This window comes from Sceloporus occidentalis, unplaced genomic scaffold (genome assembly GCF_023333645.1).
Source record: "Sceloporus occidentalis isolate IW3139 unplaced genomic scaffold, rSceOcc1.0.p SCAF_85, whole genome shotgun sequence".
Classification (NCBI taxonomy): domain Eukaryota; kingdom Metazoa; phylum Chordata; class Lepidosauria; order Squamata; family Phrynosomatidae; genus Sceloporus; species Sceloporus occidentalis.
Window position 1 is genome coordinate 2,140,830 of NW_028317065.1, and position 19,682 is coordinate 2,160,511.

Below are 19,682 nucleotides of genomic sequence, written 5' to 3' on the forward strand. Positions count from 1 at the left end.
GCCTTAGTGGAAGGAAAAATACTTAATTACAGAGCTTCACAAAGCCAAACAACACACTCTTTCTCTCTATACGAAGGTGATTGCGTATTTAATCTGCTTAGATCGGAAAGGCAAATGTTCTATGCAGAGCATATGTATTACAATTACATTTTGTGCCTCCAAAACAGATAGCAGAGTTTCCGCTACAGAGAAAAACAAATCATAGACATTTTTATAATATGACCTATTTTATCGGTCAAACGGTTCCTTTGAAAGACTCATTGTGTTGCATATGGTCGTAGACAGAAAAATAAAAAGCAAGCGTACAGAAGTAGAAAAAAGTGTTGCTGTCATAGCATAACTAAATTAATTTATTAAAACTACCTATAGCTTGTGATTTTTTTTTGTACAGTATCAACAATTCCCAGTATACTTGCATTAGAGATTACTACTAGAAAGGCCAGATCCGAATGATGGTTTTAAACAACTTGTCAATTTTCAGCCTTCTACCTTTGGGACAGCCTCCGGAGCGTCGATGTTATAGACTGGCGGTAGGCTTGAGTCACATCTGTTGGCTTTGTTCATGCAAAATAGTCTGGTGCCCTGGGTGACTGGCTAATGTACATAACACTACATTATATTTATATAATTACGTCGATTCAGCAGATCCTGTAGTAACTAACAATAACATTAAAATTCAAAATATAATAGATCGGCAATAACTAGCATGTTAGTACAGTATGGCACAGACAGAGAAGAGGGCCTTGATGGTTGCGTGTTTATAATCTATTAGCTATATAATTGGAAGTTTGGTCCTGATTATCATCTTTCAACAGAGTTAATCATTGGGAGTTACATAACTGCTTCAGGAATATTGTGGAGACAAAGTAGCCAACCGGTAGTATGTTTTTTCCTATTACGCGGTCCATCTATGCCTATCCAGTCGTGCCCTATTTTTATCACATATGTGTGGCACCAGTTAGTTGTAATCTACAAAGCATGAGTTGATGTGGAACCACTATTGTGTTGACACCAAGGTAGAAATAAAACATGTGCTGTTGTAGCTAGGTCCAGGGTACAGAACATCAACTCAAGAGGAATCCAGATTGATGGTAGTTTCTGATTACTTAATAGATGTGCTGTAGGATTCTCCAAGTTTGTTGAACCCACCATCTGCAGATCTTCCATCCATAATCCAAGCCTTTAAAGAGGGCCAAAAGAGAAACTGTCTGTAGTCCCCTCTATAGTTTTGTCTTTATTTTTATTGGTAGAAACAAATGCATTAACAATTCTTAAACAAACATATTTCGTGAACCAAATTTTATTTTGCAAGAAACCCAAATTCATACTGATAATCAGGTTCATGCCTGTTATCTGATATTTCTACTGTTGCATTAGGTACCATTTGAAGACAATGAAGATGTGGTGGAGCTCCATTTTTGTCCATTCCTGTGTACACAGTGTATTACCTCTGATTTAACATAAATTGAATCAAATATGGAAGCCATTCCAAATGTTATCTTGGTTCTGTAACATCAAGACTTTTATCCAACTTCTCAGTATCCTGATTCCTCTAGATGACAACATAATAACATAATAGTGGACAGGGCAGCTTTTGACTTAACTGAAAAAGAGGATACAATTTACATATTTTGATATCGATATATGTTACCATGGTAAGTATAATATGCTATTTTCACTTCTTTTACAAGTGATACACTGTATAAAAAAGTTATTTATAACTATTAATAACCTATTGCTTTCTATTAAATCTGTCTTATGATTGGTGCTCCATTGGACTGTGTTTGACATCTACAACTAATACTGAATCTTTCAGATCACTTCACAGCATTTTATATACAGTGTTAATACACATTTTGCAGCTTTGAGAAGTACATATCATAGAACAAACTAGGAAAATGACTTTACCAGCATTGCAAAATTCTCTATGTATTCTGTATTATATGTATGAGATTATAGAATATAACAAGAGCATATGACACGTTATAATATAATAACACATATATATTACAGAATATATATGCATGTGTGTCTGCATATCTGTCTGTCTATCAGTTCTACTTATTAAATACATGTGAGCTTTTCTATAGCTAAATGTACAATTCTCCAAGTTATTTTGAAAAAAATAAAGGTTCACACATATAATTTGTCTAATGCTCATGCTAGGGATATTTGTGGTTGAAACTCAAGTAGAACTGATTTGACAAAAAGCCTACTACACTAGGTGAACTTATACTGTATGGTTTAAATAATGCTTAGCCAACTAAGGTCCTCATCAACTCTATCATGGTGGAAGGAACCATGAGTTGCTAAAACAAGTCTATATTCTGCCTCTATGTTGATATAAAGAGTTTACAATATTTATTATCCATCTGAATAAAAAATAATCTATTTTACTATTTTTTAATATGCTAGCTCTTTTCTGTCCGAAAAAGCTACTTTATATTCTTTTGCAGCTGTTGCAATAGATCATACACTAATCTGAGTCTTTCTGATATTATGCACACCTTGTAACCTATATAGGCATATAACTTAATTAAGTGATAAAAGACATACCAAATGTCTCTTAACCCTTTAAGATGTATAAAAAATGTAAATTGTATATATCTTTATATCTATATACATATCTATATATATATAGATATAGATATATATAGATATATATATATATATATTAGCCACACATTGTTTTTTTCTATTAAAATTTTTTAAATACATTAGAAACACATTTTCACATTGATTCTCATTTCTGTTTTTAGCTGTTGGCTGTATATCTGGCCCTTGCAAATATCCATCAATGAGACATGAAAAAGGCATTCACTGGGATATGGACTTCTTGTAAAATTTAACTCATTACATCTAAAACCAAAAACATGCTTGTGCTTGGATACAGTAGAACAACCTTCTACTCTATTATAGATCATTAATGATCCAGTGAATTCTAGATACAATACATTACTATGTGATCATTTATAAGGAAATTAGACACAAATGCAGAAGAAACTCAGTACAAAAAATGAAACATTTATTGTTCACATACTTTGCTGATTGCTGAGATCTTGTTACAGTCAGGTCCAAATGCTCTGTAAAATTCATTATTTGAACACTATAAAACATAATTCATATATATCTATGCATAAGATAGTAATAATGAAAAAAAAACATCAATGGGGATCATGTGAGTCTGAAAGTTAGATTCAGTGCCTCCTGGTGCAGATGTCTGTGTCTTGGTGGTTTTTGGCTGTATCTAGGGACATCTTGTGATGTTTTATAGAACAGGACATGATCTCACATGGCGAGAAGAGCCCTTTAGTTTCTTAATCATTTCACGGTTCCTTCGATGTGTTTTTTTTTTCTCCCCCTCTCTTTCTCCTAAAGCGTTTAGTTTCAGCTCAATGATCAGCAGCAAAAAGCACGACAGGGAGCGGAAGGCTTGAATTATTCCGGGCAGCCAAGAGAAAAGAGGGGGAGAAAAACTACAATAATAAAAAAAAACATCCAGAAACTTTTTTTTCAGTCTCTCCACATCAACAAGTAGTGAAAATCGGAATGGAACCAGACACAAACTACACGACTCCCAGGACTAGTAGAGCAGGTGGGTCCAGTTTGGATACAATCTGATGAGCTGTAAATTTATATCTATCTATCTATCTATCTATCTACCTACCTAATGTATCTGTATTGAGATACATATATATATATTAGCAATGTTTGAATGTGACATACACGATTATAGAATGCCAGATATGTATGTCTGTGTATTTATGAGATTATATAATATTAAAAAAGCATATGACACATTGGTTAATTATAACCCATATTAATATATATTATAATACTGAATATACATGAATGCGGCTTCAGCTTATAATTTATTGTTACTATGGTTGGGTGTGATGGAAATTTTATAAATACTGTATTTCGTGATTATTAAGTTCCACATTTTACACATGCCCTACGATTGAGTTGTTAATACCTGGGTAGTTAAAGTGGTGTCGTGTGCACCTATAGGAGGTACATTATGGACAACACGTGCCTGCTACTGATTCATAAAAATAAATTTAAAATGGGGCAATATGTGTGTCTTTGGAGGATGATATTCACTTTTTAATTTTCTTGTTAGGAAATAAACCTTCGTAATTAATATTTATATAGTAATTGTACAGTTAAGTAAAATATTAAACGGATATCATAAAAAATATACATAGAAATTATATATATATATATATATATATATATATATATATATATATATATATATATATATATATATAATGGGAGGGATATCTTTATATTCTCTATCCATATACGTATTTATCTCTTTGCGCTTGTATTTAGGTTAGTGATATACTGTAGCAAAATGTTGCACTTTTCAACTGCATGCAATTGGGTGCTAAATGTGTATGATAAGGTCCATATGGCATATACTATTCAGCATTGGTAGGTGGACCCTGTGTGCTGCTGTTTCTTTAACCCTCTCGTGGCCTGGTCTGTAATGGGAGAGGGCTTATGGTGCTGTGTGTGATTTATCGTGTACTTAATTGTGATGTGTCTTCTCCCTGTATGCCCCTATTACTGTCTCTCTGAGCTGATCGATGGATCTCTTTATTAGTTTAATCGCGTGAACAATCGTTTAATCGATAAACAATTTCATGCATGCTTCATGATGAAGGCTTAAATAGAAGAAACGTGAAAGTGGCCCTACTCGATTAACAAAATGAGATCTGATCTTTCCTCACTTGCTTCCTATTGATTACTCGAAGTCTGAGACAATTTAAACAGGGGTATACCATTGATTTTAGACATACAACACTACCAGATATGAATCATAGCTCCAAACAGCCAAAATAGAACGAATTATGGGCCTAAGGAAACATGTGTGACGCTATATAATAATAATAATAATAATAGTAATAATAATAATATATATAAATATATATAACATATATATATATATATGTATATATATATGAATATATAAAAATTCACCCATTTGTATATCAGACGTAATTATTCTGAAACTTTGAATACAGTAAATTCACCAAAACCATGATATCAGTGAATATTTATTGCAAGAATGGTATTTGTGTGCTCTCCCTTTCTGTGGCTTTTAATAAAAAAACAACATATTTAACGGCCAAACCAAAAGTACTCAGAAGTGAGCTGTTTTCCTAGCACAAAAAAAAAAGTTGGATATATAAAAACCTAGGATACACAATGCTTGCTGTGTACATACCTACCATAGCAGGACCACTCCACCCGAATGCAGTTATACTTTCCAATGAATGGTTTATTTGCCAGCATGACCTAGAAACAGCACATTGGGGGCAGGTAGTTTTGCATATTGCTCCTTTTGTCTGTCAAAATCCCTCCTCTTGAATTTAAACTGCATCAAGAATACATACTAGATTGTAAGCTTGTTTGAGCAGTGCCCACCTTACCTTCTGTTTCTGATAGTCCAAATTTGTATATGATGTAGTACAGGTATGTGCTGTTTACTCTTTATACAGAGGTCTGGAATATGTTGGTATGTGGCTGCTAAAAAAGTACCCCCTGAGAAAGGAGACTCCTTTATCCAGTATTATTTTTTACCATTTCAGACGGAGATCAGACGGACAGTATATATATATTTAGACATACCAAAGGCTTGAGCAATATTTCTAACAATAAAGACAACCTATCAGTATTTCACCATGTCAGTATACTGATTAGTAAATTATCTTTTCATTTATATAGTGCATCATATGAACTGTATTATTGTGGGAATTTGATGCATGTATGACAGTATATTTTAGACTTGATAAGGATGCGTTAGTGTGTTCCAGTAAAATGTACTGTAAAGCCATGGAATCCTTATTAGTCACATCTCACAGTAATATGTTAACACATAAGGACGTATGACTTTTAAGGTTAATCCTAGATATTTTATGGCTTTATGATTTAGCCATATCTCTAACCGAAATTCATTTTTTAAACTCTATTATTATTATTATATAGCGCCAATGCTTTACAATGCATATACTTAAGGGGTATGACAACACTGAAATTGTCAGACCAAAAAACGATACATTAAGTAGATAGGGCCCACATTATTTATATATTTATATATTTATTTATATATTTGGTCATCATAGTTGTACTTAGTAAATATAGCCCCTAGTGTGCCTAATGATAATGGTGGGTTTAGAGGTGTCCACAAGCAAAGCAAATGTTTTTATTACCATTTTACTTGGTAAAGGCTGAAATTGTTAAAGTGTGATTGAATAGACACACATCCTTTTCTCTGCCTCTCTTTGCCAATATTCCTCATTCTACCTGTTTCCCTCTCATTTATCTTCCTTCTTTCTGTTTTTATCTCTCCATCCCCAATCTGAGAACCACTAAACTGAGAAATTACGAGTCACTTCTTTAAACAATATGTAAAGTGGATTAAAGGAACCTAGACCTCCAATATATTTACTACGCCAAGTCCAATTTAACCATTTCAGTAACAGATAGGTGGAGCATGCATTTTTCATTTAAATCATTGAATAATACGAAAATGAGATTTAACCCTAGAGACTAGTATGGGAGTATATGTTTAATCATTGCACTATCCTCTTACTGCATTTGTGTATCTCTCAGTTCCAGTCTCACAATCTGTATGGATCCCATTTAAAAATGAGGTCATTGTAGTAGTAAGTGATGGTTCCATATCAGCTAACAATAGAAAAGATTGTAAGAAAACGTTGACATTTTGTTGCTAAAAAACCTCCACTTGATCAACTATTACTTGTAAGTATAGGAATGACAAGTTGCTAATCTTTTATAAAGTGGCTAATGACTGAATGATGGTAAGACAAGCAGCACTCGTGTGTTGAAGGCAAGTGATAATTGCCCTTACATATTTAAACGGTCACATGACATTTACACACTACCTATATTAAATACCTTACATCAATAATTATTAAATGTATTTGTCGATTAAACATTTTTTCAATTATTACAAAGTTTATCTGCTTTTTATAATGTGCTTCTATTACCAAGTCTCAGCGATCGAAAAAACACCCATAGATACAAACGATTTAAATCCAATATTAAAGGAAACCACATTGAGATAAAAAAATATGATTGAACGTCTTCAGATTATCAAAAAAAAACCCCCAATACAAATTGCTTGTATTTATTTGTTTTTTTTTAGAATTCTTTTTTACAAATTAAACGGGACCTGTACGTTTTTTGTGAATACACAGTTAACTAAAAATAAGATAAAAAATAACCTAATCAAAAGTTTTTAAAATGTAACAAAACGGATGAATTATATATTTTTTAAAAAAAAGAAATAATACGAAGACCCCTATAACACAACAGAGGATTAAATAGGGAAAAATGCGAGAAATTGATAGCCAATAAATCTATACTGAGTCATGGCCATAGTTCTGTGTTTAAAACTACATAATAGATCAATGGTAGATCTTTAAAAATATATAAAATCAATTTTAGGTTCAACACATTTCCAAGAGATGTCCTTTGGTGTAACTTGGTGATTGGCTCTGATGTATAAATATATATATATATATATATATATATATATATATATATATATATATTTATAGTATTATATGGTATAAGTATATAGATTAAGAGGTGACCTCTCCCTGTTTTATTCTGCCCTGGAATATGGTGACAATATGGTCTCAAGATCCCTGACAAGGTACAGAGTATTGGAGAGCCTGTTGGAAGAGGCTTTACCTCTCCGTGACCCGTGAAATAATCTATAGAATTGTTTACTCTCACTCGTGATCACACTGTCAAACACTCCATTGTACAACACACGTGGGATCCACACTTATAATCTCCGCCGTGGACTAGTATTTCCTTGTCAGGGGAGAGTGCCACTCATGTTGCCGTAAAATCAAAGGGGTCAATGCTCTCCTGTTAGTCCATGAAGCCAACCTCTGCAGTGTACAGATTATTGTGCCAATGTGATCAGAGCTAGATCAGGATCTATAGCACACCTAGTGAGCACATCTACTAGCCCTTTATGTGAGAAACAATAGTCCCCATTATTATGACAGCCCTGTCTGCTACAGAGGGGGTCTTAGGTGCCCCTCAATAGTGGTGATATGCATCCCTGCACTAAAACCTTTCAACTCATGTGCCCTTCACATTAAACACTCATGTGCCCTTCACATTAAACTCTGTATTTATCCACAACTGGAAAGCCAGGAGTTAATATATTTCTAATGTTACATAAGTCATGAATAAGAGTTACATTGTAACGTGGAACCAATCATTTTTTTTTTCTAAAGCTCAGTTTGTATTACTAATGACAGCCAATCTAGGAAAAGTGAGGATATTGAGAAGTAAAGACATATCTTTATATCTGAGATATTCAATGTCTGCTATTTATGATGATACAGTATAAGGTAGACACAAGGCAATATATACTGTGTAAGATATCTGGCTTATGCAGGGGGTAAAGAGTTAATAAATAGAATTATATACAAACCACATAGTACATGGTTGTGTGCTTTCTCATTAAACAATATAGTATGCCTTTGAATTGAGCTGCCTCATCAAAGTAAGTATTGTTCACGTAACATCACAAAAACCTGGCCACTTATGCAAATGTGATGATTATATAGAATAACTGACAATTTGTCACATAAGATGAAAATATGAACACATATTTTAGAAAACAGTTAAGAGTCACAATCTGGAGCCTGACAGTTTACTTTTCAATGCCTTGACTTATAAAAGACTGATTTCTGGAGACACGATTAATGTACTTCTTTAATCAATATTTAGATAGTAGGTTCGGGGATCAAGCCACCTTTTTAGCATAATAATTACACATGGGTTTTTTCATGATTGCCAATATATTCAGTCTTTGGTCTGACATGGACTCTATTGTGTTGCATATAATTCTATAAAACAACATCCTAAAACACTGTATGGAAGAACTTCACAATTTCATGGGTAATAAAATCTGGTATTGAGTCCAATGGGAACATTTGGAGCAGACCTGAACATGCCCCACACATGTAACATATCAATATGTAAATGGGGAGGGGTCCAGGTTGAATCACTCATCAATAAAATACAATATGTCATTATTGGTAGACAGAACCATGGAATATAAATTTGTGTTGACACTGAAGACTTTTCCCACATCATCTTGTGTAAAGGCCATATTACAGGTGTAAGAAAGAACAACGCATGTTTTCCAGCTACTGCTGAACTACAACTTCAATAATTCTTGTAGGACTTTGCTCCTATTCCTCATAGGCATCACGGTAATTGTGTTTCATATGCTTGTGTGTGTATCGGCAATTAAATGGACAGCAACAATCTAATTATGAAACAATTATGAATTGGGAGAGCAAGAAAATGACAAAATGGGACTAGACATTTTGGGGGCTTGTCTCTATAAGTAAAATAAATTTAAATGGTATGTTGTAGGTAACCCTACTACTCCATAAATCCCAACTCTGGCTTACATTACACTAGTGCTGAACTCAAGCACCAGCACTCAAGCTTTATTCTTGGTAAGGGACACAACTAGCAGGTTTTAAGATCAAAAAGTTGTTTAATGTACAGTCATAACAATTAAAAACTTCATTCTGTAGACTAGGAAGCAAAAACAGTTATGTGGATATGTGATTTGTATTTTTTTTTTCATTTAAAACACAGATAATGGATACATACAAGAAGACTTTTCTGCTGCTTTGACAAGTAGGTCTTTCAATATTATCGGGTTGCATGTCTACTAGCTAGAGCCAAGGTAACTTTATAACTATGGAATTATAAATCCCACAATGTTTAACTGGCCAGGGGCAGATAAGTTTTTTTAGGATGTTAGCTGAACATCTCAAGAGCTGAAATTCCATAATGACAGCTAGACGTTGGCTAAACGTTGGCTAAATGGAGAAAATATGAATGGTGTCAATATAGACACGAACTAAAAAGTGTTTCTGGTACAAAGCTTAATAAGTGATCCTCTCACTTTAATAATCTATGGAATGGTTGTGTTGATTGGAACAATCTAGTTGACTGTTTTAATGATAAGGCTGGTGATTTCAAACTTTGGAACAGAATCACTTTTTTCCCACATGACCTTCATAGACCATGGGCACAACTTCTCAACACAGCAACAAGAAAATCATAGTATATTCTGCTCAGACAAGTGTTGAGAAATGCTTCTCTGATGTTGCATCATGTAGAAAAATGATGGCAGAATGAGAAAGTTGTATGGGACCACCTCAATTCTTTAATAAAATTATGATTTCCTTTCAAGCAGTGGAGGATGAATGGTAGACCATCATAATCATAATTCTATATGAACAAACAAACTCCTACAATAGATTTTTCCACACTCTTCAGGCTTGTGATTTAACTTTAAAAAGTAACCTCAGAGTGGTAGTGTCTGACATATGTTTTCTACAGATCATTAAACTTGAAAACTCCCGGGTTATCACCTGCAAGGGAGCGTGAATCAGGACTTTGTGCTAGACAAATATAGTTTTGCTTCACAGCAGTTTATAACAGTATGTGTTTGATGCTTGGATGTGCACCACATCTACCGTGGTGTAACGGCTATGGAGATGTTGTGGAGATACTATGGAGCTGAAGCCATATTTACCTCAATGAATGATAGCTTGCCCATATCTTTTGGAGAGTCAGGAAATAATAGCAACATATGCCATCTTAACTACAGATATCAGGAGTGCCAGAAGATTCTGTAGATGTGAATTTACAGTAGACCTTATATCATTAATTTATAGCCATAAATCCTTACTAGTGTGGTTGACCTATAGCCTTGGCTTTTTTTTAGTTAGATGGCAAAAAATAAAGAATGAGTACTAAATAAGAGTGCATTTCTTAAACAAAAAATGTTAAATTTTTTGGGGCACTTCTCCTAAGTCCCATGCACAATGAGTTCTAATGCCTGAATGCATGAAAAACACATGGATCTCCAGTTAGGGCGCAGGAAAAAGATGCAGATGCCCTTGCCAGTCTGTCGCTAAAAGGAACAGAGGTGTCATCCTGAAACAAACATAGAAATAAAAAAGTTAACAAGAATAAGAACGATTTTTCTATCCAATCTGCCCATTGAACAGGATTTATGGGAAATCCGAGCATGCATACAGACAACTCAGGAGAAGTGAGAATAAAACTTACCTTGAGGGTAGATAGACTTTTAGTGTGCAGATAGATATAGATATGGACCTTGGTACACATTTAACTGGTGGTGTATCATGGTATATTTATTTCACATGGTATATTTATTTCACATACAACAGGACAAGTGCCCATTGCCATTATTTGCATAGATAACTTTGCAAGGTAGGTGGTTTTGACTGTGAAGGTTGCTTTCAGTATTGCTTCAAATGTTTTTGCTTAATTGGAAGTTACTGGTATTATGCTTAGTGATTAACTTTGGTTGCCCTGTTACACAGCGCAACAGTAGATGTCCCCATCATCATCACCTTAAATCTGGAAAACACCTTCTGCTATGGCTAGATCCATGCACTTAACAAATAAATGCATTAACTAAACATTATGGCGTTTCATCTAAAATTTCCTTTTATCAAGACCTGGATAATTATTCCTCCCCATTAAGTTATCTCTCCCCTATTATTAAGTTGCTGATTGAAGTTGATTGTTTTAGCCAGCCCTTTGTAAAACTGGTATGAAGAGAAGGGTGATAACTTATAACTGTTACACTATCTGTGTGTGGTACCTTTTGCCAAATCTCCCAACACTATATTATAGGTTTGATAGATTAATCTAGTAATGCTAAAAGCTGGGATGTTGACAGTTTTCGTTTAAGCAATCGGCACAGTATAGTTTGTGAACAGGATTAGGCACCTATTACATGATCTCAAACAATGATAGCCTAAGCATGTGCAAATTTTAACTCTTTAGTGTTAACCCCATATGTCATACTGTAGGGGTCAGGCTCTGTGATGATAATTTCTTCTGTAGGGCAGCCATCTTACCTGCTCCCAGTGGAGGTCTCATGCATTTAATATTACCTGGGGGGGAGCAGCAACAATGCCAATCAGTCATTTAAAAAAGTTAAATTAAAGCTAGATCACTGGATCTGCTTACTACCATGGTTAGATCAGCAGGCTGGCATGCTGCTTAAAAAATGTAAGAGATTGTGATGTCACAAGTCCCCCAACAATGTAAAGCCTCCCCCAATAAAAAAAAATCAAACACACATAGAAATATGTTTCATTTTTTAATGAACAAAATGGACTAATTACCTTTTGAGGACTACAATCTCCATCGCCCTCATACTCAATGATGATAAGGGGGTGTTAGTAGTAGACCACAAAAACAGCTGCACCAGGGGTTCGAAAATGGTGCCATACTTGTCAACATTTATATTTTCTACTTATATTATTGTCAGATATTTTATATTATTTGTCAATTTAGTAATAATTTGTTAATTTCGAATCAATTCATTATAGGTCTCTCTGCAATAAAACCATTGTAAATTTAATACCATGGAAAGCCATTCAAAATAACATGATTCCTAAAGCACCAAACATTAAAAGGTGTTATAGACATTGCTAAATATATTTTTAATTTGGCATAACATAACTTGGGTTTGGGTAAATGATGGACTTATACTATTATAGTTTTATAGATGACTTTGAAGATGCAGATCTTCATATCAAACATGTGAAATGTTTCAGATATTTTGGGTTCCTATAAATATTTAATGCTCTACAAATTATTCCTGTGCAGATATTTTATTTTAGGTATGTGTAATTTTTATTGTACCTATAATAGAAATCACTGTAAATAGCATCCATTTTCCTACAAGTTTACACAGACTGCATTGTCAGTATTTGCAATCACAGTGTACAAAAATCTTTAATTCTGACATTATTTAATATATTAACACACTCCCCACCTTTCTTTATTTCTTTCTCTTTCCTCTCTCTCTCTCTCTCTCTCTCTCTCTATATATATATATATATATAAAAGCCTTGTCACAGTGGGAATTGTATGTCACACAGGACTGGGTTTAAAGTGATGTGCAGCATGTTTGGACCATAGCTGTGTGCTCCACATAACAATGTGTGCAGGGAGGAGAATGACTGCCAGACAGTGTTGTGTATAGCAATGGGGGCTGCTGAATCATGTTGTGTGCAGCAAGAAAGAAGTTCAGAAAGATTATGCTGTGTGTAGGGGAAGGATAAAGGCTGCTGGACTGAGTTGTGTGCATGAAGGGTAGGCGCTGCTGGATAATGTGATGTGCAGGGATCACATGCCAAGTCATATTACGTTTGGTAAAAAAGAGGGGCTGCCAGGTTATGTTGTGTGCAGTCATGTTCTGTTTGGGGGGAAAAGTTGCTGCTGGATCATGTGTGTGGAAAAAAGAGGGTCAGCTGAACAGCTTTGTGTGTGAGGGCGATGGAGAATAAAGAAAAAGAGAAATAAGAGATGGAGATCTTTGATCACACTAGGACGTAGTTTACAGACCTTCCTTCATAAGAGGGGCTCCTTGTTTCTGAGTGATAGATCTAGAACAATGTGTTAACACTGAGATATCATCCATCCAAGTATGTTTAGGTCAAATTGACACTCTCTGAACATTATTAGGATTATCAGAGAACTTTCTGTTGACATGAACAAGTGAATTTTTATGGTGGATGCATTTAGTTGAGGACACTCATATTGCAATATTGAAGTTCTGTCTTTGTATGTCCCTTTACTTTAAGTGATTGAACCCCAGCCTCCCCTTGTTCCCAGGATATAATCAAGCATCAGAACTGAAAGTGATCCTTAAAACAAACCTCTTTAATGAAGGTGAATAATATGTGTGCCTGAGCAAGCAAACACACACATGTGTACTTATGTGAGAGCATGCCTTTTACTTTCGATCTGTGTATCTAACATTTGTCTGTATCTCTTTATCTACTGTCTGTCTGTCTGTCTGCCCCCCCCCCTCTTTCTCTCTCTCTCTGGCTTCTAACAAATACTGGCTGATCCCCAAAAGACTTGTACAAATACCAAGCCAAATCCCAAATCCCATTAAACCATAAAATCTTCCAAAAAGTAATAAGCTGCCAACTGAATAGAAGATTAGAAGCTACTTAACTTATCCACTGTGTAAAAAATATGGACACACAAACTGTGATTTCTATATATAATTTGCACATTATAAAATAGCACTAATATGACCAATTAAAATAATAGTAATAAACTTATATAATTTTAAAAAATAGGTACCTAAGAGAACATAGAAAGAACTAAGAATATCACCTTAAAATAGATTGTGTTAGAAGTATGTTAAACATACGTTTATAGTATGTTGCTTGCATCAATTGTTTAATATGTTAGTATATAATCTTATATGATATATGTTATACAACTTGAAGCAGATGGAAACAAATGTATTTAGTAGGTTTTATAGTTTTCATGCATGTGTTTCTAGAAATTTGACATGTAGTTCTAAATTTCTATGTAATCTCTTCCAAGATAAAAAACACTTCTTACCCGTTAATCAAAGACGAGTGGGATAGGGTTTGTCTACTGAAGTTAACCTTTACCTTGACCTTAAAATAACAGTTTGGTATGCACTCCCCCTAACGTCAGTTCATGAGAATTGCAGGTGACTGCAAGGGGTGTGTATATGCTTCCAAAAAATAAGACACAGAAGCCAATGGAATTCAGGCAGCTTTTTTCACATTTTGTTTTATTTAGGCAGAAACCGAATTTATAAAAAAAAAATATAACATTTATTTTCATTAAAAATCCAAACATAAGTGATATTTGGAATATCTCAAATGTGTTGAAGTACAAATTTTATGCATTGTGCCATGCGTTTAAACATCAAATCAATTTGATATATATATATAATGTATGCTGTCCTCTAAAATACAAAATAAATTGGAGATCAGCTAACTTTGAGACATGTTTGTATTTAACAATTAGGATTAGCAGAAAGTGTATATATTCAGTGGAGGAGCAGTGCTGTCGTATATATATATATATCTAGGTTTTGTGAACTGTTAACAACCATATATATGAACTGTATCCTAATTCCTAAACATATAGAGAGCTCTGGTGCTAGAGGTGGCTAAGATTTGTGTTCCAGGGGCAGCTTAGTGCTAGAACTTGAATATTGCTTTAGATGCCATAAATGCTAACTAACAGAAAATACAATACAAACACATCATTATACATATAAGAGATAAGATTAATTGATCCACGTTAAATTTAAGCTTACTTTGTGACTTTATACTGTTTATATACTCTGCCCCAGTTCAATATCAGGCAATAAGGCTGTGCAGAGGGAAGTGCCTCTCACTCACACTAACCACATGGCAATATTTATGGTTCCCAAAGAGGAAGTGTGAGCACCCCCATCTTACTGTATGAGTCACAAAATATAATATCTGTTTCTTGTAAATCCTGATAACGTAATTACTTCAAAGGCATTTCTATATAAATTGTATATATATTTGATATTTCGTCGTATTAAACATAACAATAAACAATATATATAACTGACAGTCATTGTATGAAGAGGGCTTTTGCCAAGACTGCTTTGATACTATTGATTATTCATCTGAATTGGTTAATACTTATTTTAAGACGCATATTATTTAAGGTGAGGAGAGAATTAGCATTATTCATTTGTTCTACTGACGTTAAAAAAAAGTGCTTAAAAAGTATGATTTTAGTAAACAAAACTGACTACATTCCTGCCTGTCTCCTCTGAATGAAACAAATATTTGTAATCTTAGTTAAGCAAAACGGAAATAAAAATATAATTTTATTTGCAGTTCGTTTTGTTTATATTGCAAATTATATGGAACGTATTTAGCATTTATTTTATATATATATATATTTAAAAACACACACATATATATATATATATATATGTATATATATATGTGTGTGTGTGTGTGTGTGTAATACATATTCGAAAGTTTGTATTTTTATATGTGTATTAAATAAATAGAATATTTATCGGTAAAGTAAAACACGTATATTCGTTACTGAACAGTACTTAAATTTTAGAAAAATCCCTCTATTTTTAACTAAGCACTTTAACCATACGAAATAAATGTTTCTGTAATTTCTCGTGATTACAAAGTATTTAGTTAAAAATCTAGGGATTATTCTCAAACTGAATTCATATTTAGAATATTATTTAGAATAATATTTAGACTGAAAATATTTTTATGATAACAACCAACAAAACTAAGTGAGCTGAATGTCAAACAAAGGATCGTATTTAGCATTACATTTGAATACTGTTTTAGACTATGAAATGGTTGTTATACATATATTAAAATATGCATTTATAGATTCGGTCAACTATTAGCGAATTTACATGTATAATATACGGTCATGTAATATTTAAAATAAAATTAACCCCTGCAGCATCCGTTAAATTAATAAAACAATTTTGTGTTCTGTAATCCCTAATATATATATATATAATAGTCCTTCTACCAGCATCTAATAATTAAACCGATTTAGATTTATCGCTTGTATTAAGAAGTCCCCGTGTGTGAAATAGCGAATTTGTATTTTATTATATTATTTTACAATCATTTTGATGTTGATTTATTTTAGTATATTGTTTATTTCTGATATGATTTTATTTTGTTCCACTGATTCCCGGTGACTCTTTAAATCATGGCAAACTATTAGTTACTGCTAGTTCCATTTGTTATTTTATTCACTTAAAATTTCTTCGCTGTGTAATTTTTTTCCCTAGTACTTGGTATCGTGGGGATTTATTGTATGGTAGATTTTTAAAAAAGGATACAATGTATTGAATTTCTCCACGCTTGGTTTGGATTTTAGATTGATGCTACTTTGAGAAGCATTTATTTGTAATTCACCATGGCAGTAAAACCACATTCGAGATTATGCAGTTTTGGAGCAAATATAGAGATTTTCTTGTGAGATGTGATGGTCTTCAAATTCTTAAGCAGAACAAATGACCCATCTATTGTAATACTGGCATTCTTGTGCGTGTATACTAATATCTATCTATCTATCTATCTATCTATCTATCTATCTATCTATCTATCTATATATATCTTCAGCAGTGCTTAACCCCCCCTTCAAAATTCCCCACTCAGAACATTTATGACCCTCTGGAGGGACACATACTTTTACAACATCTCACCCTCTCTTATCAGATCTGGGTAGTAAGCCCCCCTCCCCTGCCACACAACATTGAATTCTATGTGTCGTTTTGCTCAGAAATGTTTTAGACTTGAGAAAGGGAGAAGAGCTCCCGAAAGCTTGTCATTCCAAAATTCTGTTAGTCCAAATAAAAAAGGTATTATCACAAGATACTTATTCCATCTGTTTTTTTATATATATATAGATATATATATATCTATATATATATAGATCTAGATATATATATAGATATATATCTATATATATATATATAGATCTAGATATATATCTATATATATCTAGATCTATATATATAGATACATATATATCTATATATATGTCTATATATCTATAGATATCTATATATATATATATATGTATATTATATCACGCAGAGGTGAACATATATTCAACTGGGTACTCTCAATGAGTTGACTTGTTGGCTAAAAGGAGTACAGAGATCAATCAAATTAGACATTAGGCGAAAGGAGACAGATAGATGGGAAAATCACGCGAAAAGAAGAAAAGAAATGTAGTTTAATCCTTTCCCCAAACAGTGTGTTGAATTTTGATCGTGATGTCAGTGTGCTCTGTACCTGGATGGCTAGAATATTGCACATACGATAAACTGGTAGGCTGAGTGTGTGCTTGGCAGTATACGTGCAGCAGTATATCTGAAGCATAAACCCCCTCTGGTGAAGCCATTCCCCGCACGTCCCCTCATATTCCCCCACTGGATACAGCTTAGGATTCTGCTCTGTTCCACTCAACTTCTCCTGACTTCCAAGCGTTTGTCAATGAACGTGACATCACAAAGTCCTTGGCTGTCTCCTATTGGCAAACGGTCGCCCAACCCGCGCTCAGCCTCGGCCTACTCCTTCTCATTCCATCCAATCACGATGAAGCACGCCCTCCCCGCCACTAGCTCTCTTTAGTGAATGACAGCGTTCGCGTGATTGACGTGGCGCAATCGCGCAGTCCCCGCCCCAGTCGGCAGAGGCTTAGCCCCGAGCGCTGTCCACATGAAACGGGTACTGAAAGCGGCCGCAGACACGGCACTGCTGAGCTGGAGGACCAGCTATAGCCGCAGGGTAACACACGGCGCTGGCAGCAGCAGCAGGGCGAGAAGGCATCACTGCTCCCCACTGCTGTGAAGCGCACCATCACTTCTGCAGTTGAGATCACTAGAGCTATGGCAAAGTGACCAGAGAAACACTCCGAGCACTTCGCCTTCAAGCAACCCGATCTCTCCTTTCTTCTAATGCAAATCGCCTCTTGCATACCTTCTCACCCCGAGGCTCAAGGACATAACATCGGAGTCTGCTCCCATCTCACAGGAACCCCATCTCCCGGACTACCCACAGCTCATCTGCCCCGAAGAAAACTTTCTGCCGATCTAGAAACGCCGGAAGGGGGCTCTTTTCTCCAGTTTACCCTGCTGTTACCCACTCTCTCTCTTTCCTCTATCTTCCGGAATCCAAGAAACCCCCTTGTTGATTTTGGAGGGTGTCCAAGCTGGAAGAACCTACCCCAACTACACTGATTCCTTTCATCTAACAACCTACATTTATTTCATCTTTACATCACATATCTACATTTATTTTGGAGAGTGCAGACAAAATATCTGTATTTTTTCTTTTTTTATTTCCCCAAAAAATCTTTTTTTGTATTCTCTCTCTTTCTCTCCAAGACTGGGACAACACGATCTCGATCAACCATCCAAAGTGATTCTTTGTAGTGAGAGAGAGAAAAAAAATTACAACCATGTGTCTTGATGGTCGGAGCTACCATTAACCCCTTGCAGAGCTGGCAGTTGTGTAAGGACTGTTGTCCTAAATCAGTTTTTTTTAACTCCATATCTATGCCTGTCGCATCTCTACTTATTTCACTAAGCAAATCCTTCAATGACTATTTTAAGTTCCAGATCTCTACAGGCACTTGATAGAAAGGACTGCTCCTGAAGTCCTAGCACGGTTCCTGAAACCCATTCTGCACACATCATTTACGCTTTCTAATTCGGATCCTGTACTTCCGAATCAGAACCTCCCAGAAGAGCGATTCTTCTTTTATAAACCCAAGGCATTGTCACAAGCTTCGTTTTGGGATCTGATCTTTTGGATAGTGGGTCGATCGCGTCCTGGATCAAATCTAATATTATTATTAATACTGAGGATATTACCGCAGGTTGTGGAGTTAAACAAGGCGTTAGCTTTCATCCGTGGATCGCTTCGATGGAAATACACTGTAAGCACGACCCGTTTGCAGCAATGCATAGTAAGTAGGCTGCTCCTTCACTTCCCCGACACGCTGCTCACTCACCCTTACATCCGTGTTAAATTAATCTGATCCTAATACACCTCTCAATGATCAGGCAATGAGCTGGGGATCCTTCCCCTTTTAAGTAAAAGCCTAATCATTCTTAAAAAAATACATATTTTTTTTTGAAAGCGTATGTAACTGATGCAACATAATTATACATATTTTTTAGTTTTTATTTATCATATATTATATAATAATTATATATATATAAT

General features: G+C 34.6%; 1 protein-coding gene across 1 annotated transcript in view; it reads left to right on the forward strand.

Annotated features, from left to right (window-relative positions):
- Positions 1 to 19,382: 19,382 nt before the first annotated feature.
- The window catches only part of LOC149285071 (paired box protein Pax-5), a 94,788-nt gene continuing 94,488 nt past the window's right edge, over positions 19,383 to 19,682 (forward strand). Inside the window, exon 1 of the mRNA XM_089495827.1 lies at positions 19,383 to 19,425. Coding sequence (XP_089351953.1) covers positions 19,383 to 19,425 — 43 coding nt within the window. The remainder of the gene's footprint in view (positions 19,426 to 19,682) is intronic.